Source organism: Anguilla anguilla, chromosome 14 (genome assembly GCF_013347855.1).
Source record: "Anguilla anguilla isolate fAngAng1 chromosome 14, fAngAng1.pri, whole genome shotgun sequence".
Classification (NCBI taxonomy): domain Eukaryota; kingdom Metazoa; phylum Chordata; class Actinopteri; order Anguilliformes; family Anguillidae; genus Anguilla; species Anguilla anguilla.
This window is the reverse complement of record NC_049214.1, coordinates 5,890,159-5,911,524: the sequence shown is the minus strand read 5'-3', so window position 1 is coordinate 5,911,524 and position 21,366 is coordinate 5,890,159. Positions and strand designations below refer to the sequence as shown.

At 48.8% G+C, this 21,366-nt stretch overlaps 2 protein-coding genes across 4 annotated transcripts; one reads left to right on the top strand and one right to left on the bottom strand.

Annotated features, from left to right (window-relative positions):
- Positions 1-1,395: 1,395 nt before the first annotated feature.
- On the bottom strand, positions 1,396-7,820 carry ddx56 (DEAD (Asp-Glu-Ala-Asp) box helicase 56). Its single transcript, XM_035391775.1, has 14 exons — positions 7,669-7,820; positions 7,207-7,368; positions 6,800-6,954; positions 6,483-6,653; positions 6,103-6,193; positions 5,570-5,811; positions 4,989-5,147; positions 3,970-4,083; positions 3,754-3,848; positions 3,381-3,454; positions 2,937-3,026; positions 2,648-2,753; positions 2,420-2,523; positions 1,396-2,186 (listed from the first exon to the last, which is right to left on the bottom strand). The coding sequence occupies exons 1-14, from the start codon at positions 7,723-7,725 to the stop codon at positions 2,097-2,099; spliced, it is 1,710 nt and encodes a 569-aa protein (XP_035247666.1). The 5' UTR covers positions 7,726-7,820; the 3' UTR covers positions 1,396-2,096.
- A 355-nt stretch (positions 7,821-8,175) lies between these two features.
- Positions 8,176-21,366, top strand: ccar2 (cell cycle and apoptosis regulator 2). 3 transcript variants are annotated; one of them, XM_035391771.1, is made up of 21 exons: positions 8,176-8,467; positions 9,161-9,232; positions 10,372-10,435; positions 10,598-10,683; positions 11,139-11,253; positions 11,528-11,669; positions 12,019-12,133; positions 12,432-12,572; positions 13,061-13,271; positions 13,533-13,646; positions 14,158-14,321; positions 14,850-14,988; positions 15,158-15,286; positions 15,655-15,804; positions 16,317-16,491; positions 18,321-18,394; positions 18,577-18,723; positions 18,905-19,013; positions 19,596-19,793; positions 20,186-20,379; positions 20,878-21,366. In XM_035391771.1, the coding sequence occupies exons 3-21, from the start codon at positions 10,424-10,426 to the stop codon at positions 20,923-20,925; spliced, it is 2,463 nt and encodes an 820-aa protein (XP_035247662.1). In that variant the 5' UTR covers positions 8,176-8,467; positions 9,161-9,232; positions 10,372-10,423; the 3' UTR covers positions 20,926-21,366. The 3 variants fall into 3 exon arrangements, with proteins under 3 accessions (XP_035247662.1, XP_035247664.1, XP_035247663.1); XM_035391773.1 differs by lacking the exon at positions 8,176-8,467 and adding an exon at positions 8,492-8,589; XM_035391772.1 differs by lacking the exon at positions 8,176-8,467 and adding an exon at positions 8,626-8,726.

Genomic DNA, 21,366 nt, shown 5'->3' with positions numbered 1-21,366 from the left:
TAACAGCTGGATATTTTACTGAAGCAAGAACCTTACTCAAGCTTACAATGGCAGCACCACAGATTGAAATCAAAAACTTTGGTGTTACAGGCACCGTTCCCTAACTATTATACTTACGCTGCCGCCCTTGATTCGACAAGAATCAAGAGGTGAGAGCGTACATTGTGTTACGACAAGAAAAACAAGTTGCACAGAGTAGCCCCTTCACAACGTAAGCCAACTGTGCTTGCAACAAAGCTTCGACCCACATGGCCTTCATCTAATGAAAGAGGCCTGTTGTGAAGCTTCTTCAGTCAGACAATGGCAAATGATACCTAAGGCATGGAGAACACTAGGCCGTCGGGACGGTTCCTCAGAACCCCTTCATTTTTAATATACATATTCCTTACCTATCTTTAAAGACTGAGCCTGAAACTAGAGCTCCAGATGCAAAACGGTTATTGAAAAAATAAATGATCAATGACCATCCAAAATGGCAGGCATTGAGGCATCATTTACAGATGCCTGCGTCGCTGGGAAAAATAAGAGATAATAATCAAATTCTTTTTGCAATATTACAAGGGCAGGCAAAGTTATCCATACCTTAAAACAAGCCATCTATGCAAAATAATGACTAACAATGTATGCCGGTGGTGATACATCTTCAACAGAAGAAAATCAGATGGGTATACAGTATTTTTCAGCCTCATTCTTTCATAATTTCATGGAGATATGTACACAGCTAATTTGTGGAAATGGATGGCATCCTTAAAATACTCCTTCATGTTAAAATGATATATTAGGTTTTATATGGTTATGTCAACTTGAATGCAATTTTGTCTTTGGCCACCAACTGAGCTGGCTCAGTGTTCCAACAGAAAAACCACACTTCTGCAAACTACCACCACACATGACTTTTCATTCTAAAACAATTTTGCTGATCAAATTTTCATATGTACTACATTCATATTTTGGACAAAGCTGTACTTTGCGTTCATTTTTGCATTCTGTATAGTTACCATAAATTAACTTGCGTTGAGATTTTTACTTACGTACAATCAGATAAAAAGTTAACCCCCCCAAACTGTCAGCCATTTTGGAACATCTTTAGACCCCTGTATCTGGTTAAATCATGTTTAACATGATACCTGGTCTAAAATTCAGTTTTATTCATTTTAGTGCCCACTAAAAGACTCCCTGATGGAAGTATGAGAAAAATTGTAAATGGAAGACTGTAAAATGCCTAAAATTCCTGGTTGAATTTTGATGGATACTCAGTGACACTTCTCAAAAAATAAATTTCACTACAGAGAAAATTGGTATTACGCTGCAAGACGTTTGCAAAAAATCTTCTAATTTCACATACCAAAAGAATCTCCTTCCACTCTTTGCAAACAATCAAAAAGGACAGGGTATAAAAAAAGACTTTTTTTTTATTTAACAGAGAAAAAAAGTCCTCTACATAAGCTCAAGATATAACCGGACACTTCAAAAAGGTATGCATGTCGCCCCCTTCTGGCTGCAGGAGGGAGAACAGACTGTGCTGTGTGCTCTGAGCAGGCTGCAGTCGCTCAGTTCAACACATTACATCACAATGCTTGGAACAGCAACGGGATTCTACTCGAGTGAAGAGATGGGTGGACATGTGTCGGGCGAGGGCACCCAATACAGCTCCGTCATCCAGTTCTGACCAAATGCAATTCTCTTTTCAACAACAGCTTTGATCACATTGTTACCACTGACCACACAGCCAGTTAAGAGATTGCATATGTTAGAACTGTGAAACAGGTGACTGAAATTCTTTAAAATAGCAATCCAATTCAGTATTAAACCAGACATCCCCATAAAGTTTCTGAGAGTCAGTCAGTTGAACCACATTACTTGCGGAATATTTCCTTTATCCAAACAGTTACGTGTGTATATACCAAGATCCCGATATTTCTGAACTGACCAACCCTCTGAAAAATCCACAGCCTGATGGCACTTCTGAGTTTTCTTGAAATGACAAAACAGGAGACACAGCATGTGTGAGCCATGTATGCCAATCCATGTGGGCGGTGCTGGATGACACCTAGCTCCAACAAAGTCTTTGATTGGTCCATGGTGAGAGCAGTGGGTTAGGACTGGCCAGGCTTGCTGGCCCTTCCCTCGCCCTTCTTCCCTGTGTAGCGGAAACTCTTCAAGGGGTTCCTGCCTCTGCGCTGATGCTGTGGGAACAGGAAATCACTTGCCAATCACTGACGCAACAGGAAATGACATCGCATACAGTATTACTTTTTTCAGGGGGGAAAAAGAATGAAGGATGAACAAATTTTAATGCATTTCATTTTTTGCTGATTTTTTTTTAACTACATTTGTACTGCGAAACAAAGCTTTGCTTCAAACAACACTCAGAGGAGAACCTCACACACACGGCTGGCCTGTAGCAGGCATGCCTCACCTTGAAGTTGTTTTTCACAACACCTGGCGGCGCAGCTTTTGAAGGTCTCCACCTCTTTTTCCTTCCGGTGATGGGATTGGTTAAGCCTTTAAGAGCCGACGGGACTGCGAAACGGTGCGGAAAGCACAGTGTCAATCTTACAGGCCAGCGCGGGGAATAGTACTGTGAGTGTGTGCCTGTGTGCGTCTGGCTCCTACAACAGCACTGTATCGTAGCTCCTCTGCTCACCCAGGTATTCCGGAACGTTCTTCAGGTGGGGCTTGATGACGGCGGGGTGCAGGTCGCGGTCGTGCCTCAGGAGCTGCAGGTCGCGGGGGTTGTCCTCGAAATACGTCTGAAGAGGAACGAGTAGCAAGCACTCGGGTGAGCAATCAGTGGTTCGATTGCCTGTCCCAGCTGCCCACGATACACCAATTCAAATACATTTATACACTTCGGACAAGAGTACCTGCTGAATTAAATGGAATGTAATGCCATGCAATGAATACACCTCTCCAGCAGAGACCACCTCACTCACCTTGAGTTTTTCTGAATTAAGCAGCTCCTGTTTGATCTCCTTCAACCGGGCCTCTTTCACTGCCTGTTTGGTGACTGACCGCATTGCGTCCTGCAGTGAGCACACGCACAAACACACACACACACACACGCACAAACACACACACACACACACGCTCCTGTTCAAGTATCAGCCTCTACGCACGCCGAGGTCCACCATTGCAACAACAAAAACGTAAGCATGCAAGACTTAAACTCGTTACTCTTAGTACTGTTCTGGGCATTATAACAACACTTCAGTTAGCATTTTTTTCCCCCACTGAGGTCCAGGGGGCCATTCTCACAGGCCAAAGTCATCATTAGTGGCTAGCTATTTGTCAGATGTGGTTGCCAATAGTTTCTATGGCAATGTTACCAGGAAGACTAGTTTCTACTAGGAAAACCCAGAAGACTAGGATCCACTTACCCGACACCTGTACCTGAATCCTTCGATCTGCTCCATTTTAAAGCTGTACGGTTTCAAGGCAGTGTCTGCGTTTTCTGAAAAACACACAGAATGGAAGACATTACCAGCTGAGTGGTGCCCATTCCCAGGGGCGTTACGCTGGGCTAAGAGCACGTAAAGAGTACAGCTAGTAGAACATTACCACCGACAGAAATGTAAAAGTAACATGGTAGTCAAAGCCATTCAGATCCAGACCCACTGGGGTCATTAAAGATTAACCGGTGATGAGTTGTGGTGATCATACGCCCTTCAGTTTAAAGAATTCTCAGATCCTGAGACTACGTAAAGCTCCATGTAACTGCAATCCATCATTATAATGTGATGCTGTGCGGACCTCCCGTGAGCGCATCCTCGATCTGGGCCAGCAGGGGGAGCTCTGTGTGGGACACGAAGGAGAGGGCCGTGCCGGGGTTGTCCGCTCGGGCCGTTCTGGAGAAGACAAAAGAGCGAAAAAATCATTTCGGGTGAGCCCCGTGCCCCCCCGGCTCATACTGCCACAGCCTTCGATTTCATCGTTTCTTAACGCCTACGCGAAGCGAGAACACCTCACCTGCCGACACGGTGGATGTAGGAGTCCACGGTGGCGGGGAGGTCGAAGTTAACGACGTTCGACACGTTCTGGAAGTCAATACCCCTGGACACGCCGTACTCCATGTCTTTACCTCTGAGGACACAGAAAGCAAACACACACACACACACACACACAATTAACAAAACAAACTAGAAATTATCTGCATATCTCATATGAATACCTCCCTATTCAGGCACTCATCCATCCAACCTCAAACCACTCCTCAAAGAAACCTTCTGCGATTACAGCCATTATTATAGTATTTTATTTATTTACGCACGTTAAGATTTATGCTCCTTTGCGTCTCTAGTGTCGTACTACATAGCACCAAGACGAGTGCTGTACCGCACATTTCTGCACACAATACCTCAGGTCACTTTCTCGCACGATGTGAAGCGGGTTCTAACGAGCCTTGCGTTGCTATTTATAGCGTTACGATCTACCCTGTCTTCGTACTTGTGTTTGTCCTAGGCTTAGATTCAATCTATGTGTGTCCCCATCGTTATCGTGCCATCGCAAGGAAGCATAAATAAGGCTCATGTTGTGTACACTTGGTCTTGTTTAGTGTAGTCTCGCATAGCCAGACCTATCCCCACACTTCGTTTCAGCGCAGTGCCAGCGCTGGAGAAAGGTCTGGCTCAACCCATTATCATTCCGGTATAGGGGACAAAAAAAACGCTCTGGCTTGTTTGTATTTCTTTAAACCAATCACAATCGTCTTGGGTGGCGCTACGAACCAGGATGCAGCGACGGTGCCCTTGCAAAAACGGTAGAAACGCAGATAGCGGAAGGGGAGGAGAATTCCGACTGAAATAGTCGGCCAATGGCAGGCTTATACCCACAGCCTATATCCCGGGAGTCAGACTAGTTTACTGTAACGCGCTTCGACCCTCGGAAGGTGCTCAGGATAAACGCATCGGCCAGACGGATGAAGCGCCAGACATAACCGTCCTGAAACTGAGACCCACAGGTTTTCGCACCGCCTGCCCTTCGCTCACCCTGCTCCGTTCCCGGCATTCTTCTTCTTCTTCTTCCTCTTCTTCTTGCCCGTGCCCTCGTCCCCCTTCGGCGGCGCGCTGGGATTGGCCAGGCTCTGCTCGTCAGTGGCGATGATGTAGTTGTAGAAGCCCTGGTTGAACTGAGTGATGATGTGGCACCTTGAGAGGAGGGGGGAGGGGGGGAACACAGTGAGTCCAGCTCACAAGCTCCTCACCCATTCAAAATGGACAGGGGCTACACAACACACTGACTGCAACAGAATACTTCCCAAAAATGGAACACAATCATTATAATTATCACCTCGACTACATGAGGAGCTCAGAGCTGAATATTACCTGGTGTGCACAGGCAGCTCAGTGCTGAATATTACCTGGACTGCACAGGCAGCTCAGAGCTGAATATTACCTGGACTGCACAGGCAGCTCAGTGCTGAATATTACCTGGTGTGCACAGGCAGCTCAGAGCTGAATATTACCTGGAGTGCACAGGCAGCTCAGAGCTGAATATTACCTGGAGTGCACAGGCAGCTCAGACCTGAATATTACCTGGAGTGCACAGGCAGCTCGGAGCTGAATATTACCTGGAGTGCACAGGCAGCTCGGAGTTAAGCACGCAGGCCGGGATGCTGAACTGCTCCAGGAAGAGTTTGAGGCGGTAACATCGCTCCACGGCGCTGACGAACAGCAGGGTCTTCCCCCGGACCAGGCCCAGCTTCAGCAGCGTGTAGATCAGCAGGAACTTATCCTCCTCCTCGCACTGCACGCTGTACTGCTGCAGCTGGGTGCTGTCCGGAAGCTGGGAGCCCTGCAGCTTCAGGGTCACCTAGGAGACACCGTGGTAACGGGATGCCGTCCATTACCCCCACAGCACTTCCTCACCGCCTTTCCTTCACAGTCCCCAGTGTACGTCCTCACGACCCCCCAAAATTAATCTCAAACACGGGAATCAACCCACCGAGAATTGCTAAGTTTAGCCCCAACATCACTGTCCCCACTGTCCCTCCACACAGACCCAGCATGGTGAAGCCTCATTCCCCAGCACTACCTGCATTGTCATGACTACCATGACGATGGATTAATTAGCGTTGCGCTACGCAGCCCGACTGCTACTCACAGGGTTGTGCAGCACCAGCTCCTTCAGGGACTGGACGTCCTCGTTCAGAGTCGCAGACATCAGGAAGGCCTGGTAGATCTTAGGCAAGTGGCTACAAACAACCAGACGGAACAGTGGGTCAGCATCACAGGCGAGGAACAGAACAGCCTGCCACTCACACAACCTTTGGGTCTGCGCATTCTGATTGGCTGTGCAGGTGGGCGTGCATCACAAGCATTTGTCACCCTGTGCGCTCACTTAAGAAAACTAAAACATACACAAAAATGTGCACGTGTTGTTGTGGGTGCGATAGTGTGTGTGTGTGTATGTGTGTGTGTGTGTGTGTGTGTGCTATGGGTGAGTGTGTGGCAGTGTGTGGGCCATACACGAGGCTCTCGTACCATAACAGGCTCTTGAGGTCACTCTCAAAGCCAAAGGAGAAGATCAGGTCGGCCTCATCGATGACCAGCATCTCCAGCGAGGACTGCAGGTTCATATTCTGGGCACTGAGGTGGGCCAGAACCCTGGAGGGCGTGCCCACCACTATGTCTGGCTTCTCCATTAGGATGGGCCTGGGCAGCAGAACGTACATTCAACGGAAGCACACGGGTACAGAAGCACATACTGCATATGCATACGCAAAAACCTGAACATCCCCTAACCCAGAAACTCTTTAGGAGAGGCCAGGTTATACACCGCACTTGGCTGCGTGACTGACCTCTGTGCGGAGACATCGGCTTTCCCGGAGATGTCGGCCACCCTCACGTCCCTGGCGCAGAAAGCAGTCAACTGGCGCACCATGGCCTGGACCTGCTGGCCCAACTCTTTGGTGGGCACGAGGATCAGCGCCCTCACCGCCTGCTCGCGCACCGTCTGCATGGGCACACACACCAACCGCTAAGTTCTACGAAAATACTGCATCGTTTAAAACTACTTCAATCCGTCTAGATTGTAAATCTGGCATTACTAAAGGACAAAAATACATGCACCATTTGCAACAAAGTCAAAGCTATACTTTGAACAGAGCTAGAGAACAGAACAGCCACAGCAGTCAGAAATAACTAGGCGAACAGCTAGATGTTTTGGCTAGCTGACTAATTTGTTTACGCTGATTACTGATTTCACCTGTTTGGAGGTAAGGATGCGCTGGATGATTGGCACTGCGTAGGCAGCGGTTTTCCCGGAGCCGGTCCGAGCCCGGGCCAATAAATCCTTTCCATCCAATGCAAGAGGGATTGCTTTCTCCTGTATCAAGGTGGGCTGCGCCCAACCCAAGTCCGCCAGTGCCTACAGAGACATGACCATCACCAGTCAACGAAGAGTAACATCAAGAAGTAGTATCCAAGGTAAGTCACTGTTCATTTAGTCGGATACAAAATGTATAACTAGTCAGCTAGACTGAGAAGTTGTTATGGCCATATTGATAGCCGACTAGCTAACTTGCTAGCTACTTAGCCGTTTGGAAAGGCAACGCAGTTTTAACAATACAACTACAAGACAAATATTCACTCGTCAGATTGATTTGAAGTCTGACTACTCGCTATTTACATGAACATAGTAATTAGCACACAGGGTCCATTTTCATACCTTCAGCAGGCGATCATCCAAACCCATCTCGTGAAATAGCAGCCTGTCAGAAGCCATTGCTCACACGTGTGTCCTGCAGCTGTGCGTGTGGGGTTCGAACGCAATAGAAATCTTGCAAATTTCTGAGATTGTAAAGCTACGGCGCAGGGAGAGGTGCCATCTAGCGTTTTGGAGGAAACCCTAATTTATTACTGTATAATTTATCGTGGCAAAATTACATTATAATTGAAAGAGATCCGAGAAATTATAGCCAGGCTAATGGATTTCGTGTCATGTTCTTGCATGGGAAGCGTTTACGTTGAATATGCGAACTTTCGGATTTCATCGCCATTTGAACATTCGTTGTCTTTCTGGGAAACAGGCTATTATACACACAGGTGGCAGTAGTGGATAATATTTTTCTTAAAATAACATTAAGTAGCTGAATATATTTCAGTTAACCTCACTGGTACATATTCGCATCGGGGTCGGAACAACAGAAGACAGCGCTTGACATTTGAAGCACAGAGTATAAATCCTAGTGCTAGTAAAATTATTACTTTTAACCCATCACATTTTCATGTTACTTTATCAGCCGACCGACATTCAACATATTTTACCGATTACAGTAATAGCCTATTATTTGTGAAAACAGGAATATTGGTATCTTCGCATTTACATACATGGTCAGTAGATGGCAGTAGTCCATTTAGAAAACGCTACTGGTGTTGGTGAGGAAGCCAATACGTGCTTTGTGACCCAACAAACAAAAGCGGCGACCAGGAAAAGGAAACTGAGCCGGATTTGGAAGCAATTGAAAGTAAGCTACTTCATGCGCTAAAATTATTAACTTGTTAGTGGAATAAAACTACTGCGTTCATTCGACGTAACTCCTGGCTGTTGTTTTAATAACTTGATTTCATCAACTTGATTACTTTTTAGGTAAAAAGGTGGTCTTGCTGTTGCGAGTTTGCTAACGTTAGCTAGCTAGTTAAGTGCATTCGCACTGAGGCTTACTGCAGCTTGGTGCCCGACTGACTGTAACTAGCTGGCTAACTAAACAGGCAGAACTACTACTAGTACGTAGTAGCTTTATCATAATCAGATAGACGAACGCAATCTGTTTCTATGGTTCAGTGAAACGTTGAGCTTGGTCGATATGTAGCTAGGCAGTTTCTGTAACGTTATAGCAAACGTTAGAAAACTAGTCGGGGAACAAATTTGATTGTTGTTTCATGCTGTGTGTTACTTATGTCTGCACTGAATAAGTTAGCTGCAGCACAGTTGGCTTGTTAGGGGCGTTGATTGATATCCATCTCATTACGTTTTGATCTTCGATTGTATTCCCACTCACCTGACATTGTACAAGATTGGATTGTACAGCCGCGTGTTATATCCGTGTTTTCGTACTAAATTCTGGATAAACTTGAACGATGTTGAAAAACAGCATTCAGACTGCGTGATAGTTGACAGATGTAGACTAGCATTTATTTCTGCGCCACTGTGTTTCCAGGGCGAAACGGAACCCATGCGCGTAACATTTTGGAAAGAGTGGTGATGTCATTTTGAAGCAATTATAAGTTCGGTGAGTAAGTTATAATTTGTAAGCTTGCTTGTGCTGTAACCTTCATTGCACCATCAAACAATCGAGAACACTCTGGTAACTATTGCACTGTACAAAATGGGGTGAACTTGTAAACGGGAACACGAGGGAATTAATGAATGGATGAATGGATGAATGAATGAATGAATGAAGCCTGCTTGTTAATGCAACGGCACCTGCAGTTTGAAGCAACTCCCTCTGTTCCACCTATTCCTTCATCCTGTTCTCCAGGATTCTCGTCCTATTTTTCCTTATTTGTTTATTTATTTAAATAAAGTAGCTAAAAGGAATGTAGGACTTTGCCCTGAAAATTACATTACAGTTGTTGGTTAACATGCATGTCTATTAATAGCTTCCAGTGCATTATAGCTAATCTGGAAAAGGCCCAAATGTACTTGTATCTTCAGGGAATGAGTTTTGTTTCCAAAGGCAAAGCACATACCAAACCAGCATGTGTGGTGGTGGAGGGGGGCTGTTCATTTATAATTTATAATTTCTTGTCATGTCCCACACTTTTCTTGGTTCTATGTGAACAGAAACGCTTCCATCTTCTCGTGGAACTGCCCTTAAGGCCTTATGCTATACTTTGCAGCGTGTCCTTGTCTGTGTTTTTATTCCGTTGAGATAAAAGTAAAATTATGCCGCCACCACAACACTTTTTTGGTCTTTCTAAGTCCTGACTATCACAAGTAAGCGGCAGCTAAGACAAATTATGTCTCGTTGCAGTTTCATCCATTCAGGGACGATGATGTCGCTAAAACAAAGATTACAAGACTTCCTTATTCTCACCTTGATTATAATTTTGTCCCTCGCTGCTCCCCGTAGGGCTACTACAAACCCGTTCATCCTGTGCAACCCCGCTCGGGAGATCAGCCCAGAACATTTATTACCTGATCAATAAAACGTTAAAAAAAAAAAAAAAAAAAAAAACTTTCTGAGAGGATCATTTTCAGTTTGTGGGGGGATTGCGAAACCCACACAGGTGTGTCATTGACGTGCAAAGACAGGTGCGGGGCTGTAACCATCTTATGTCCATAGGCTGTGTGGCGTGTTGATAATAACTGAAAGCTTTGTGGGCGTTCTGATGGTCTCTCACTGTTGATCCTGCTGATGCTTCACAGACCCCGGCTCTTCTCGGACGTTTCCTCCTGCGCGGGGATCTCATCCGTCTGGATGGAGGCCCAGGTCAGCGCTTCCTCTCTACCTTAATGAGTGCCACTTTTGTTTAGCCTTAATCAGCATGGCGAAGTAAAGCCAACGGCTGTTGGGTAGACAAGCATGGGGATGTTAACTCCCATTTTACGCCTGCTATTCACAGTTTTCCTCTGTGTTGTGTCTCTGTTTTAGTCAAAGCAACGTGTTTTCACTGGGGTTGTTACCCAGCTGCAAGATAATTATGGGATGGTTGACCAGGAAGTTCACTTTCAGACAAGGTATGACACTCATTATTTATTTTTTTGTCATTCTGTCTTGTTTCTCTTTCTCTCCATCTCTATTTTTATCCCTAATATTCTCGCTGTGTAACAGTGTTTTATTGAAGTGTCCATTTCTGATTCAGAAACAAGCAGAATGTGAAGGAAATCAGTATGGTCTATGAGTAACTGAAGAAAGAACTGAACAACCCTTACTGTTTTTGTGTCATTCTGTGGTCTGGATTGAATTAACATCTTGTTCTTAATTGATCCACAGTTAAATTTAAGTGGTGGAAAATTTTGTTCTTAATATTGATGAAAATGTGTTTCTTTTAAGGCTGTCAGATTGCAGTCTTCAGCAAGTCTAGTGGTGTCTAAAGGGTTGAAACGTGTTCGAAATAAATGCCAAACCATATATAGTTTTAGCCCAGATAACGACGGCCTCTGTCTTCGCCCCTCCCTTCCCTTCCTTTTAGTGATGTGATTGGTAGGATTCCTCAGCTGGGGGAGAAGGTTTTGGTCAAGGCGGTGTGGGACCCCTCAGTGTCTGTCAGCTGGACAGCTCAGAGAGTGCAGTCTCTCAACAGCCAGGTATGCAGCCATAATACAGTGTCTGTTTAACGCACTGGTACATAGAAGCTCGTGTACAATGGGAAATCAAATGTTAAGGAATGATTTAAGACATGGGATGTGTAGAATATAAATACATAGTAAGTAAAGTGCAGCGTTTCACAGTATTACATATCAGTAAAACATCAGTTAGATCTTTTTGGACCAGGTTTATTTTAACTGAAGGCCAGGTCAGGACAGGGGCAAACCGTGTACAGTCTGCGGAACCATCTCTTTTGCCCCGTCTGCCCCTCAGCCGTTCAAATCCCCCCCTCCGCTCCTGCCCACCATGACGCCCAGCCAGAAACCTGGAATTCTGGGAAGCAAGCCACAACCGCTGCTGAAGTCTCCGAAGATCCCGCCGCTCATTCCCAGCATGCAACAGAACCCGCCCAAGCGTGAGTGTTCGTGCCCACGAAGAGCTCCCAAAGTTTCTCAAGCTCAAGTTGAAATGTGCTTTATGAATGTGGCAGATGTTCACTTAGGTTGCTAAAAGGCTTTTCATCTAATTAATGATAAATAATGACAAGTAGTCATTCTACATCTGTTTGAATGTCCAGAAGACCTATTACAAGTCTTGGTTTTAAGACTTTGGGTGACTTTTGGATCCTTTGCTCTTGTTTGTCTGCAGTGCAGTTTGAAATGAAAATGATGTGCTTTTGTGTTTCAGGTTTTCAGACATCATTGTGTGCATTTACTCCCCTCTTTCATTTAATCGCGCTCTCTCTCTCGTTCTCTCTCTCTCAGCGGGTTTGCTGCAGACTCCGTCCCACCTCCAGGCCCCCTGGGGGGCTCAGTTTGACGCGTGGGGAAACAGGAAGAGACACGGCGAGGGCATGGGGGGTCGGAGGGGGGGACGGTGGTGAGTTCAGACGCTGCTCGGGCGGGCCCCGCTGGCCCGACGGCTCGACTTTCCAGATTTTTCCGCACGACCCGCGTTAATTCTTCAGTCACTCGCTTGGACACACTCTGCAGGCTGCCTGTGCCCATCTGTACACATCTGTGTGCCTGGGGTCCCAGTGGCCTGTCTGTCTGTGGCCCTCTGTATTTATCTAACGTTCTCTGTTTCCCTCCTGTTTCCCTCTCTTCCCCACTCCTCCCCTCCCTCCCTCCCTCCCTCCCTCTCTCTCTCTCTCTCCCTCTCTCACTCTCTCTCGCAGGGAGGATGGCGGCTCCTGGGGTGGTGACGCAGTGCACCAGAAGAGGAGGAGGTGGAGGGGGTCGTTTGAAGAGGGGGAGAAGAAGAGTAGCCCCACACCCCCGCAGAACTGCCCCCTGTTCTCCCGCTTCCCCAGGGACAGGTACGGCCCGGCCACACCTCCCCCCTCCCCCCCCACAGGCAGGACACGCGCAAACGCTGCGACGCGATTGGCTCGCGGTGACGTGGTTTCTGTCCCCGCGTGCCCCAGTAGGCACTCATAGAGCCAGATCACATGACGCGTCATCGCCCGTTATCTTCCTGAGATTTTACAGCCCTTTTTTAAGAACAGTCACAGTCGGGTGTCTCAGCTTCAGCCTTCTAGTGTTTACCTAATGCGCATCTCAGAGAAATTCACAGTAGAGAATTGTGCAAAATCATCTCTTGCTGAGGTTAATTTTGTGTAAAGGTATATTGATTCCCCTCTACTGTGAAAATGTGGAAGCGTACCGTAGTTTTGTCAGCTGTAAGGTAGCAGTGAATCTGATGTCTCTGCTGCAGTGTGTGTGTGTGTGTGTGTGTGGTTGGATTTATTGTTACCTTATTCCTTCCTCTCGGCCTGCCCCCCCCTCCCCTCGCCCCCACCCTCAGCTCGGCGTGTGACAGTCTGGAGGTGCAGCGGCGGTACCCCCACCTGCCCCTCCCCGAGAACTTCCTCCACCTGCAGCTGAGCTGGACGGAGAGCTTCCCTCCGGACCAGCCGCTGAACCTCTCTGGGCCCTGCCCCTTCCACCTGGGGCCCGCCCAGTCTCCCCCCGAAACCTCGGCCGCCGCCAGCCCCGGCTCCGCCTACTCGGCCAAGGTGACTCACCCAGCAGGCCACGCACCTGCCGCCTGCCTAGCTCGTAAACGACAGGTGCTACCTGTGACAGCTCTCGGCTCGTATCAGTTGTTGCCCAAAGATGCGTTTTGAAGAACGACGCCTTTCGGGAACAGGACGTGTTGTCATTTCGGCAGCTGTGTTGATCTCTCTCTCTCTCTCTCTCTCTCATTGCCTTTTCCTCTCCCCGTTCTTGTTCTCTGCCTTGCTCTCTCGCTCCTACCCCTGCTCTCTCGCTCTCAGGTGATGCTGCTCTCTGTTCCCGCCGCAGAGGAGCTGTATCAGCGCTGCTGCGGCCTGACGCAGGACCAGCAGGAGCCACAAGGGGGTGCTGTGCACCCGACAACACTCATAAAGGTGAGGAGACACTCTCCCATCCCTCACACGCTCCTTTTTAATGTGTGTTATCGTACGTCCCGTCAAAGTGTGAACTTCTAAAATAAGACCTTGATGAACTTGAGCTTACAACGTTACGCTTAATATGTAACACTTGCCGTTTGCATTTTCTACTGTGACCAAGTCAGTGGCATGCAGTTTAATTCTGTGCTGTATTATAATGGGCAACGTTTTTGTTGTAGGTGATGTGATAGTATCTTTAAAAAAAAGAAGTATGAGAAGTATTAGTAAAAATTTATGTTGAATTTGTCTTGGATCTATATCATCTGGCTGTATATTGTGGACTTGTTATAGTGTCTCCCCCTTCCGTGTGTGTGTGTGTGCGTATGTGCGTATGTGCGTGTGTGTGTGTGTGTGTGTTCATGTGTTGTATGCGTGTGCGTGTACATGCACGCGTGTGCCTGTGGGTGTTCCTGTGTCTGTGTGCTTGTGCTCTGACGTGCGCTCCTGTCTGCTCCTGTGCGTCTGGCAGTTCCTGCTGGCCCTGAAGGGGTCCGAGCTGCAGCTGCTGGGGGGGCGCTGGTGTCCCCTGGAGGACGGGTCCAACCCAGCCAAGGACCCGCTGGTTCTGATCCGCACGGCCGTACGCTGCGTCAAGGAGCAGACCGGGCTGGACCTCAGCCACTGCTCCCACTGGTCAGTACACGGGGTGTGTGTGTGTGTGTGGGCGTGTGTGTGTGTGTGTGTGTGTGTGTGGGCGGGGGTGTGTGTGTGTGTGAGGGTGGGTGGGTGTGTGCGTCTGTGTGTGTGTGGGCGGGCGGGCGGGCGTGTGTGTGTGTGTGTGTGTGTGTGTGTGTGGGCGGGCGGGCAGGGGTGTGTGTGTGTGGGTGTGCGTCTATGTGTCGGTGTGTGTGGGTGGGCAGGGGTGTGTGTGTGTGCATGCACGCATGTATGTGGTCATGTCCGTGTGTATGTGATATGATTGTATAAGTGCATAAATGACAGCCAAAGATTTTTGTGTTCTTATATGAAACATCTTACTGTGATCTAATCAATGATTGAACCAGTGTGTTAATATATACAGCTACTGGTGGAAACAAAATCCTGCATGCCCTCCGGCCCTCCGGAATCACCCACCCCTGGTTTAAGCCCTCTCTTTTCCTCCCTTCCACCCGCCGTCTGTGTGTGTGTGTGTGTGTGTGTGTGTGTGTGTGTGTGTCTCAGGTACAAGATGGCGGAGGTGCGTTACCTGTGTGGGGGGGAGGTGGAGACGGCGGTGTTCTACCTGCCCGATGTTTGGCGCACTCTTCCCACCGAGGAGGAGTGGGCGGAGCTGAGGGCCAGCGCTAAGGAAGAGCAGGAGGTAATGACCTCTGACCCTGCGTGTACGTGTGACTGTGTGCTTCGCTGACCAATTCCTGCTCACCGGATTGAAGGACAGAGAAACATCAGAGAATCACACGCAGCGATGGAACGATACAACGTGACTTCAAAAAAGTGAAATTGCAAATTCATCTCTGTCCCTATCCCAGGATGGTGCACTGCCCTTGCCAGAGGACCCGTCCCTTGTGGTGTACCCCTGTCCCGGGACCAGCCTGTCCTCCTTAGCTCTCTCCTATCTGCTGGAGCCTCGAAACTCTCAGTCCCAGGATGCCTTTGAGGTACGCCCTCTCAGCCCCGCCCACCAGCCTTGCATTGACCCCGCCCCCCTCATGCCAACCTGCTGCACACTCCTGATTTCACTCTAGTGTTTCTTTTGCGCCTCTACATCATGAAACCTATGCACTTGTTGTACGTCGCTCTGGATAAGAGCGTCTGCTAAATGCCTATAATGTAATGTAATGTAATTTAATTTCCTGCTTTTCAACAAAATAATTCCTTTGTTTTTTCAGATAATTATTTGACGATCTTCTCCGATAATCTTCAATATTTTAATAATCTTCATTCTTTCTTTTATCTCCCAATGTACCCACCCTGCCTGTGGTCCTCCCTCCCCCTCCCTCCCTCCCTCTCCTTCCCTCCGTCTCAGGTTGCACTGAGCGCAGAGTTGTTTAGTGAGATGCTGCAGAGGGATTTTGGGCTGCAGATTTACCGCAGTCTGTGCGGCCTGTCCCATGACCCCGCCCCTCACTGCCCCCCCCGCCCAGAGACTGAAGAGAGGGAGGAGAGCACGCCCACGGTACTGACCCCGCCCCCCCACCCACAGATTCACACAAACATTCTCCAACATAAACACGCTCACAAACATTTACCTACTCTCTCTTTCTCTCTCACACACAAATACACACATGCCTGCACACACACACACGCACACACACACACACACACTCACTCATGCACACGCACACACACACACACACACACACACACACACACACACACTCACTCACTCATGCGCGCACATACACACATACTCACTCACTCATGCACACACACACACACACACACACTCACTCACTCACGCACACACACACGCACACACATACTCACTCACTCACTCATGCACACACACACACACACACACACACTCACTCATGCACACACACACTCACTCACTCACTCACTCACTCACTCACTCACTCACTCACTCACTCACTCACTCACTCACTCACTCACTCACTCACTCACACTCATGCACACGCACACACACACACACACGTCTCTTACCCTGAGGGCATGTTTTCCCCTCAGGGTGCTGAAGGGAAAAAGGGGGAGCGAGACTCCAGGGGGCCGGGGCAGAAGGACGGGAAGAGGAGAAGCCGGAGGGAGAGAGGGAGCACGGGGGACCCCAAAGAAGAGGAGAAGGACGACAAGCACAGAGAAGAGGGGGATGGGAATTCGGCGGAGAACAAGGACGGAGAGAGCGGTGAGCAGCAGGCAGCCGCTAGGCACGCCCTCACCGGACCCAGCACTGCCACTGCAGCCCTCAGTGTCTGGGCCGCGTGTGAGAGGGTGCGGGTCCATCCTGCACTGCAGCCCTCAGCTTCTGGGACGCATGTGATGGGGTGCGGGTCCATCCTGCACTGCAGCCCTCAGTGTCTGGGACGCGTGTGAGAGGGTGCGGGTCCATCCTGCACTGCAGCCCTCAGTGTCTGGGACGCGTGTGATGGGGTGCGGGTCCATCCTGCACTGCAGCCCTCACTGTCTGGGACGCGTGTGATGGGGTGCGGGTCCATCCTGCACTTCAGCCCTCAGTGTCTGGGACGCGTGTGATGGGGTGCGGGTCCATCCTGCACTGCAGCCCTCAGTGTCTGGGACGCGTGTGATGGGGTGCGGGTCCATCCTGCACTGCAGCCCTCAGTGTCTGGGACGCGTGTGATGGGGTGCGGGTCCATCCTGCACTGCAGCCCTCAGTGTCTGGGACGCGTGTGATGGGGTGCGGGTCCATCCTGCAGTTCAGCCCTCAGTGTCTGGGACGCGTGACCTGAAATGGAGTGGCCCTGTTGGGGAGGCCGAGCAAATAAGAACCCGAAAATGTGTAATGCTGGGGGGGGGCAGTGTAGAGTAATGGGTAAGGAACTGATCTTGTAACCTTGAAGGTCACAAGTTCGATTCCTGGGTAGGACAGCCTGCCGTTGTACCCTTGAGCAAGATACGTAACCTGCATTGCTCTATATATATATATATATATCCAGCTGTATGGAATATTGTGTAAGTCTGCTAAATGCCTGTGATGTAATGCAGAGTTTCCCAACCTTTTTCCTTCCGCGGCACACTTTCCAAATTTACAGAATCTCATGGCACACCACTCTCAAGAGCATAAAAAATAAACACCCTGCATCATCAGATGTGACGTGCCAACAGTAGGCCTAAATGTTCTTTTGGGGTTTTAATTAAGCGATATGCATATTAATGACATTGACTTTGGCTTTTGTGAATGGGATTTGTTCATTTTATTTTATTTTTTTTAATTCATTTGAACATTAAAATTTTTCACGCGGCACAGCGGTTGGGAAACGCTGACATGGGCCCAGGTGGGCCAGGGTGGGCCACAGCCGCCTGAGCAGTATCTTGTTTATCCTGGCTGGACCGTCAATCTTGGGCCAGTGCTATGCAGCAGGCCCGACTCTATGAATATTCCCGGCTACGTTGCTGACGAGCGCAGGCCCATTCAGCCCAGCCGGGGTCATCATTTACCCACAGGCTACAGAGCGTCTGGCGCCGCCTCAGGCTTTTGGCCTACCACAGTGGTGACCAGCCCTGTTCCTGGGGAGCTCCCACCAGGCTTTCATTACAGCCCTAATTAACCACACCCGATTTAACATTGGGGCGACATAGCTCAGGAGGTAAGAGCGGTTGTCTGGCAGTCGGAGGGTTGCCAGTTCGATCCCCTGGCCTGGGCGTGTCGAAGTGTCCCTGAGCAAGACACCTAACCCCTAATTGCTCCCAACGAGCTGATTGGTACCTTGCATGGCAGCCTTTCACCGTTGGTGTGTGAGTGTGTGTGTGAATAGGCAAATGAGGCATCAATTGTAAAGCGCTTTGGATAAAAGTGCTATATAAGTGCAGTCCATTTAACATTTAATTAGCAGCTGAACAAGATCTCTAGCTGTTGAATGAGGTGAGCTTTGTTACAGGCTACAGTGCAAATAAGACAAATAAAACATTTTTAAATTCTGTGATAAAAAAACGATTTCATTTAAAAATGATGGATTTTGTCTGTAAAATGTAATTTGTTTTTCCTGTCCTTCACAGAGACCGCATCGGAGGAGGGGAAGATGCAGGCGGTGGCATCTGATAACTCAGACGGTACATCAGCCAGAGAAAGTGTAGGTGCTTGTACTTCCTGTCTGCGTGGGTTGCGCTGCTTTTAAGAGAAGCTGCTGTGATCTGTGTATTGATTTATCTTCCCTTCTCTTCTCACTGCTTCCCACCGTCTCCCTTTCCCTCTCTCTATCCCTCTGTCTCCCTCACTCCTGCTTGGTCTACCCCCCTGCCCCCCCCCCCACAGGACCGGCCTGCGGGGTGGAGCCCTGTCCTTCCCCGCAGGGTGTTGTTGTCCTGGGTGTTTTTCGACAGGCAGCTCGTGGGCAGCCTGAGAGGCCAAGACCTGCAGGACATCCTGCTGTCCCTGGGCCTGCACCTCACCCCCATGCAGGTGCGTGTGTGTGTGCGCGCATGCGCACGTGCGTGTGTGTGTGCGCGTGTGAAAGAGAGGTGTGAGGTGTCTCATTAATCCTAATGCTCTCTCCTGTGTGTAGTCTTTCTGCTTCTCTCACTAATTGCATTTGTGTGTGTGTGTTTGTTTTTGTGAATGTGTGTGTGTGTGTGTACACCAGGCGCGAGAGTTGGTCTGCAGGGCTGTGGTGGGTGAGCAGTGTCAGTACAGGAGACTGGCCGGTCGATGGGAGGACCCTGAACACACAGAGCCCGACTCTACACTGCAGGGTCAGAACGCAGCACTGACACACCCCCTGCTCAGCAACGACACACTCTGTTCAGGACTGACACACTGTGTTGAGCACAGACACGCTGTGTTCAGGACTGACACACTGTGTTGAGCACAGACACGCTGTGTTCAGGACTGACACACTGTTGAGCACAGACATGCTCTGTTCAGGACTGACACTGTGTTGAGCACAGACATGCTCTGTTCAGGGCTGACACACTGTGTTGAGCACTGACATACCCTCTTCAGCACTGGCATTGTCTTCAACACAAACACTGTCCAGTAAAGTACTGAGACATCCTTTTGAACATAGACACCGCACTGAAATTTGTTTTGCCATTAGCATTGGTTTTTAAGATGTGCTTTATCTCCTTATAACAATAATAATACATATTATTATTATTTTATTATTATTATAACAGTTACATTTATATACTGCCTGCTCAAAGTGCTTTTCCAGTTAATGGGGAGTTGCTTTAAGTTTAATAGTCACTAGTTTGTAAAATCCACCTTGGCGATGCACAGCAGCCGTTTTTAAAGCACGAAGTTCACCTGCGCACCCGAACGTTGTCTGTTTCCAGGAAACAGTGCGCTGATACCCAGTAACGCCCCCAAGGGCGGGGGGTCGTCCAGGCGATCTGGCGGGGGCGGCAGCGTCGACGTGGTAACGCACAAAGGGAGCGTGCTCAACATCCCCAATCTGCTGCGCTCCCTGGAGAGAGGAGACAGCCAGCGGCAAGGACTGGAGCAGCGCATCGCCGCCCTGCAGGCCAGGCTCGGTACTGCCAGACTAGGCAACATTTGATTTGCTTCCTGATGTTAATCTGTGTAAAGCAGTCGGCGTTCTATCCACGTACGAGAATCACATATTTAGGGGTTTTTGGACTCCATTTGCTCGTTCCCCTCCATTGGCTTCTCGTAAGAGCGTCCCACATCACAGATGAGTCAGATGAAGCTAGAATGCGGCAAAGTCTGGTTATGAATCTAAAATTGTGGAGTGCAGAGGCAAATCTGTTCTCCACAAAAAATAAAAGTCTTTGTCCCAAACATTGTGGAGCTCACTGTATTAATCCACTGCATATTTAAATTCTGTATCGTGTACCAGGAAAGACTGCTTGTGGTGCCTTTATAAAAAATAAATATTTTTCTCTCCTCCCCCCCACCCCCCCAGCGGAGGCGGAGTCAGAGACGGAGTCTCTGCAGAGCAAGTACCAGGAGCTGTCTGCCGTGAGGGAGGGGCAGGAGGACCTGCGGGAGCGGCTGGAGAGGGCGGAGAGACTCAACTCCACCTACGAGAAGAGCCTGAAGGAGAACGCAGGGCACATGATCGCCGTCATCGAGAAGATGCAGAAGCTGGTGGACAAGGTGGGGCGCTGGGCAGGGGCGAGCCGGGGCGTGGTGCAGGTGGGGCGGGGACGTGCCGGGTGGGGGCACAATCACACGGACCTTTTTTTTTTGGATAAGACTGGGGGGGACCCCTGCCCAAGAGCAACCCTTTTTCTGTGTAATGAGCTGGGACAGCAGTCCTGAATGTGTGGTTGGAGCCCACTCTTAACAGAAAATATGCTGAAATTTAGCTAACTCCTCCCATCCCAGCTGCAAAGCCTACAGGAGCTTAATATTAATACCAAAAATGAGTTACCTGTACTGACTTCAGAGGAGGTCGACTCCTAAATCCAGTCCCATGAGATTTCCGCAGATGCTAAATGGAAGGGAGAAACAAGAAATGATTTCGATAAAGCAACTCTGATTTTACACCCTTTTATTTGTGCCCGCAGTTATCCATTTAACCCCACTGTTCCTCTCCCTTTCTCTCTTCCTCTTTATCCCCCCCTATTTTTCCTCTGTCTCTCTCTGTGACAGACCACCAGTCTCGCAGAATCAAGAGTAGACGGAGCGGAGAGGGCCTGACCAACTGGTGTCGCATAGCGACGATCGTCAGGGCAATAGTTGTCGGGGCTTGCACCAAAACAGGTCGAACTCAACTGCACTGAAGTGAGACGGCGAGCAGGGAACACTGGGATATAGCCACACCAGCCTACATTCAGACACGTACTGATGAGCACTGAGACATATTCGCATGCACGCCCACACAAATAGACACACCTTCCATTACAGACACACCCAGCTGCACTGATGTGTGGAGAGGCATTGACTCATACACCCTTGCTTACAATAATACTGAACTACACGTGCACACAGACACACACACACACACACATGCACATGCACACACACTCACCAGTGCCTACAGACAGAACCAGATGCATCCAATTTTATAAACAAAATAAAATCTGAAAATAAAAACAAAGATGATATGAGCTGATGCCATCACAGTGGAAAAAAAAAAAA